Source organism: Chamaea fasciata, unplaced genomic scaffold (assembly GCF_029207755.1).
Source record: "Chamaea fasciata isolate MVZ Bird 193981 ecotype frontalis unplaced genomic scaffold, bChaFas1.0.hap1 SCAF_19, whole genome shotgun sequence".
Classification (NCBI taxonomy): domain Eukaryota; kingdom Metazoa; phylum Chordata; class Aves; order Passeriformes; family Sylviidae; genus Chamaea; species Chamaea fasciata.
Window position 1 is genome coordinate 9,645,749 of NW_027094104.1, and position 6,000 is coordinate 9,651,748.

Below are 6,000 nucleotides of genomic sequence, written 5' to 3' on the forward strand. Positions count from 1 at the left end.
TACATCAAATACCAGAATACACAAACTGCAGCAATTAATAGGAGAGCTCATGTGCCAACTGCTAAAGCAGAATGATTACACAAACAGCGCACGGGGCAGCAAGTCCAATGAACGAGAGCTGCGAGATCAAGACCAAACCTCTGGAAAATTATATCCCCGACACCGAGGGCTGCTCTATGCCCTAAATGCCTGTGGCTCCTCCTCTGTCTAGGTCTGCACCCCTCGCTCAGGGACTGCTTCCAGAAGCAGGTCTATCCCACTGCCATCTGCTCCTCAAAGCTCCGAGAGCATCTTTGATAAATGAGCTTTTCTGCATATCCACCATAAATTTCAGTAGATGCCACCCCACAGCCATGTGTTTATTTTTCAAAGTCAAGACTTGATTAGAGTTCTTGAGGTTTTTCAGATTCATTTCTAACGTTTCCTTTCTGCTACAGGGTCAGCATGTGGAAATCGGATAAGCGCAGACTAAAAATACAGTTTTGTAGACAGCTTCAGCCCACACAAAAGGAAATCTTCCTTCTCAAGAGAACCCACACTTTGCAGCCTGCAGAAACCCAGCGTGTTTCTGACACGGGCGGATACACAGGGAAGCTCATCCCTTCCACGTGTTATGACTTTTATATAAACACTCGGACCGTCAGTACTACCCTACTCCACATTTCAACACTGTCACCACAAGCTGAGCCAAAATCCTCTTCTCTCTGCTGATAGCCGGGCTTTGGGCGCAAGTAAAACAAGCTCCAGGGGTATACCCCAAATCCTCTCCCGTTCGCTTGTTCATTCAGGAAAGCCACAAACACGAGACAGCAGTTTCACTCTCACCCTCACCAAGCCCTCCCATAGGAATCTGCCGGAAAAACGTTCCTCTACTAACTTTAAAGCACACAGCAGAAAAAGAGCAGGACAACTTCAGCGAGGACCCTCTCGGCTTTAACGTTCGCTTTTTTATTTTTAACAAAACACTAATTTATTGAAAGAACCACCCCATCAACCTTTCGCTAGTATTTCGCGGGCAAGGTGAGCATGTGGGGTACGCTCCCGCAAGTGACACGTTTGGTCAGGCGTTACCGGGATGCTGAAATATTTACGTGGGATATATTTATATTTATAGGGGCGGTTTTGTGCACGCTGACTACAGGAAAAGCGGGGCTGGGAGCTGCGGGAGGCTATGATGCCATGGAGAGGCAGCCGGGGCTGCGGGCTGAGAGTCAGCGGTCAGCCACAGGTTTTGCAAAGAGCTGGGGGGAGTATGAAGGTATTGGCGACTTGTGCTTCTCATGGCAGGGTTCAGCTCTGCCTCAGCACCCCCGCGCAGTCCTCGGGCCAGCGGGGCACCCACCGCTTCTCCCTTTGTGTGTACAACACCCGGGCTGCGGCGGAGCGACCCGGGAGCGCTGGGGGACAGGAGGCTCAGCAATGGGGAGAGGAGGGTTGGAGGATTTGCCAGCAGGGATGGAAGAACGGGTGGAGCGAGCGGCTGGGCAGAAGGAAGAGTGCTGGATGAACGGAGGAACGAAGACAGGGGCTGGCGGGGCGGGTGAGAAAAGGATCCTCGGGTGGTTTGGGGAGCGAGAACCGGGCTGCCGGGAGCAGCGGCCAGCGGGGGGCACTGGCGGCTCGGCCACCGCTCCATCCCCATCCCCATCCCCATCCCCATCCCCATCCCCATCCCCGGCCGCGTCCCGCCGCCCGTCCCGTACCTGTACCAGGCCAGTCCCCGCTCGTAGTTGCGGTCGAAGAAGTGGGGCTCGGCGCCGACGGCGCGCACGTCGGGGTGCACCCGCAGGAACTCCAGCAGCGCCCGCGTCCCTCCTTTCTTCACTCCGATGATGATGGCCTGCGGCAGCCTCTTGCTGCCCTCGCCCAGCAGCAGAGCCAAGGTGCCGGCCGTGCCCGCCGAGCCGCCCCCGCCGCCCGAACCGCCGGCCCGGCTCCCGCCGCCCCCGGCCGGCACCTCCGCGCCCGGCGCCGCCTCCTGCCGCCGCCGCCGCTGCTTGAGCCGCTGCAGGAGCCGCTTGCGCCGCGCCGCCGCCGCCTGCCAGGGGGGCAGCTCGGCTGAGCCGCCCAGGAACTCCCCGCCGCCGCCCTCGTCCTCCTCGGATGCGGCGCCGGCGGCGATGATGGGTCCGGGCAAGGTCTGGCAGCGGTCGGCCAGGCAGTAGAAGACGTAGAGGGACATGAGGAGGGAGCAGAGCATCACCAGGAACTTCTTGAAGATGCTGCGGGGCAGCGGCTCGGCGGCGGGGGCGGCCGCCGCGCTCACGGCCATGCTACCCCGAGAGGGCGGCCGGGGGCCCTGGCCATGCTCCGCGGCCGCCCCCCGGCGCGGCCCCTCCGCGCTGCGCTCCGCGGGGCCGGGGGGCTGCGCGCTGCCGCATCAGCGGGGCATCCCCGGCGGGGGACAGCGCGGCCGGGATTAGGGGAGCGCCCCGAGCCGCCCCGCCGTCCGCGGGGGATGCGGTGCCGGGGCTCGACGCGGGGCTCCCACGTGCGGAGCCCGCCGCGGAAAACTTCGGCCGAGGCATCACCGGGCGCGGGGCGGAGCGCTGCCGGCGGCGGGGCCAATGGCGGGGCGGGGGCGGGGGGCAAAGCCGCCCCCGGAGCGGGCGGACCCCGCTGGGAAGGCGCTGGGAGCCCTTTCGGGGGGAGCCGGGGTGTCCGGGAAGCTGTGCCGGAGGATGCGGGGATGCGCCGCGGGATGTGCCGGGGAGCGCGGGGATGCTCGGGGGGATGAGGGAAGCCCCCGGGGATGCTCGGGGGGATGCGGGAAGCCCCCGGGGATGCTCGGGGAGATGCTGGAACTCCCCCCGGGATGCTCGGGGGGATGCTGGAAGCCCCCGGGAGGTTGTGCAGGGGGATGCGTGGGTGGCTGGGAGGTCGTTCCGGAGGCAGACGGATGCAGGAATGCCCCGGAGGCTGTGCCGGGAGGTGCGGGCGTGCCCCAGAAGCTGTGGCGGAGGGTGCAGGGATGCCTGAGTCTATCCCGTGGGGCAGGGAGGAGATCTGGGGACACTCCTCTGGCTTTTCTCTGGGTGCTGACTGCTCTCCAGCCTCACTGGGACATCCTGCTGCCCGCGGGCAGCCGACCTCCGCAGGACTTTTCTGTGAGACCCTGGTGTCTGTCTGACCGCTCTGTCCTCCACTCAGGTTTTTTGAACTCATCCCTGCGGACTTGAGATCAAATTCCTGATATGCCAAATAATCCAGACACGAATACCTTTGCATGGAAGAACAGCTCCCCTCAAGCTCAGCGAGGGCACTGACAGGGGTGTAAAACACACTCACAGTATCACAAGCAGCAGGTCCACTGAGCTCTGTGACCCAAAATCAGATTTTTTCCCCTCTAACTTGCACAGGCTGGCCCTAGGCTGGCTGCAGGATCTGGCCCACGGTTGGTAAATGAAATATCTACAAACACAACGCGGTATTGCTCTTGGAATTTGCTCTTCTCCTCTGAGAGCACATAAAATGTGGAAATAGCTCTCAGCTTCATGGCTCGGCTGCCTGATTCTAAGGGCTTCGTTATTTCATTGCCTGTGGGAATGCCCTCTTAATTTGAAATGTTTGTCATAGATTACAGAATTTTCAAACAAACTTGCACATGAAACACTTGACTTAGATCTCTCTCTTTTTTTTTTTTTTTTCCCTTCTGTTTGGTGTGGACCTAGCTGAGGACTTAAACTTCAACTACTTGGAAATAAAGCTGGTGTATCCACAAATTATGCAACGAAAAGAGGGGAGAAAAATTGCATTGAATTACAATCAGCCATCTGCAGAGCTGGCTGGCTAATAAAAATGTGTTTCCAAATAGTAACCAGACCAAAATTAATAACAAATGCTATTTGCAACGAATTGCTCTAATAGATCTCAGTGTGTCTGGTGACTTCAGGATACTGCAGGTATTTCAATGCTCCAACATATAAGTAGATTTACAAAATATAAGCAGGTTAGGCCCCCAACACCTCTAGGCAACGACTTACATCATTAGGAACCTAAATGCCTTTATAAATCTGTGCTCTGATCCAGCTCATTGAAGTCAATGAAAAGACTTTGCTGACATCAATGGGCTTTGGACTGGGCCCTGCAGAAGGGCAAAAGTGGTTTCACTTCTTATTATTGTCATTTTGATACTTTTTTCTTAGACACTTAGAACAGTGCTACACTTTCTGTTTGAAAAAAAAAAAAAAAAAGGTCATTTCAAATGGAGAAAAACAGAAAAGAGAAGTGAAATCGGTGTGAAAGAGCGTAGAGAGTGTATCTGCTGGGATTGCGTTGCAAGACTTACGTTTGCAGCATTTTTCCTGGAAATATTTGTGTGAATCTCACCTTCCCTTTAAAGAGCCACTAGCTGACTGGGGAAAATATGACCAGAGCCTGTATAAAAAGTTTCGGTGTCTAGAAAGCAATAAGCTAAATATATCTATATTTAAAAGAGCCTTACGATATTTAAGGCAAACTCGTGATATTTTTACAGCCCCTGACTCATGGTTTCTGCCTCCTGGGGCTGAAGGCACCAGTAATTCTGCAGCCAGGAACAGCTCTCCAAGAAGGAAGGTGTCTTAAAGCTTTAGAAAGGGCAATACAGGGAAATGGTTTCACCCGTATTGCTGTGGACTCTGTTAGTACAGCTGCAAATCTGAGATTCTTTATTAGCAGCAGACTGGCTTGGACCTTATTTTTGGATGAGTTTTTCTTGCTACAGAGACCATTTGATGAAGGCTGCGTTATAAAGCCAGAAAAATTTTGTGGCTGACATCATGACATCAAGTGCTGAGAACTTAACTGGTCTTATCTATTTTAGCCCTGCTGCAAAAATAACCCTTCTCGGGGATAGCTTAAGGGTTTTTTAATGACTTAGAGCTTGGAGCAAAAGTTGCTTTTCATTTTACTTAAGTCAGTTGCACAACTGACTTAACATTTTCAGTGCAGCCTCTTTCTTTCCCCCTTAAAATTTCTGCCTGCCCATCTCAGAGCCTTTCATCACACCCATCAGAGACCCAGCGTGGTTTTCCCGAAGCCTGGGGGCCCAGGGCAGCTCGGCACACTGCGCTGGGCCCATGGGCACTGTCCCCTTGTGCTGGCAGGGTGGAGGGGAGCGTGGCCACCCCCAGGGCTGTGCACCACGGCCGTGACTCAGTTTCCTGGCACCAATCCTGCTGCTGGCGTGGGCTCAGCCCCGGGATGGTGCTGGCAGGCTCTCCTCTGTGCTCCTGTTTGCACTTGCTCCTTACTTTTCTCCCTTCCTTTCTCCTTTTTATCTACTTACAGTTTTTATTGCTCGCTGCACTCCTGCCTGCCCCCAGGAATGCTCCCCTGCTCCAGTCATTTCGGGTGTTCCTGTTCAGGGTGAGTGGGGCTCCTCTCCTGGCACGGCTGGTGCCAAAATCCTCCTTTCAGCAGCAGCAGCAAGGTTTCCTGCTCCAAACGGGCTGATTTGGGATGCCCTTCGTGGGGCCACTGAAGAAACAGACCTGCTTATCTGGAGAGAACTTTGGCACGTGAATCTGCAGAGGTTTAATCTGAGCAACCAAAATCTTCTTGCCCCCTTTGGCAAACTAAGAGCTGAAGGCTTCGCTGCCACCATCTGATATTTCCAGGTGCTTTCACACAGCTGGGAAAGGGGAAGGCTTCACCTCGGGTGCTTTGTGAGCGCACAGCCCGCGCTGGCCCCACTGGCACGGTTGTATTTTTTCCCCTTTCCCAGTGACCCGTGGCACAGATGGGATCAGGGGTTAAACTGGGAGTATGGTGGAAAAGGGACCGGGAGCCCGAGGCTAGCACAACTTAACAAGTGATTATAAGGTCCGAAGGGAAAGGGAACCTCTGCCTGTCAGGAAGCTGCTGCTGAAGAAAACATCCCATTGTGCCGGGGAGATGGAGTATGGGACAGAGCAGAGGGAAACAGATTGATAACCAAGGGGTGATGTGACCCCACATCGGCTCCTACAACAAAAGCCCCTTCATCTAAAATGAATAGGAACAATGGCTAATGGGGAC

At 55.3% G+C, this 6,000-nt stretch overlaps 1 protein-coding gene across 1 annotated transcript in view; it reads right to left on the minus strand.

Moving 5' to 3' along the window:
* Nucleotides 1-2,511, minus strand: part of LOC136299262 (heparan sulfate glucosamine 3-O-sulfotransferase 3A1-like) — a 30,719-nt gene extending 28,208 nt beyond the window's left edge. Inside the window, exon 1 of the mRNA XM_066200714.1 lies at nucleotides 1,704-2,511. Coding sequence (XP_066056811.1) covers nucleotides 1,704-2,272 — 569 coding nt within the window. The 5' untranslated portion in view covers nucleotides 2,273-2,511. The remainder of the gene's footprint in view (nucleotides 1-1,703) is intronic.
* Nucleotides 2,512-6,000: the final 3,489 nt, after the last annotated feature.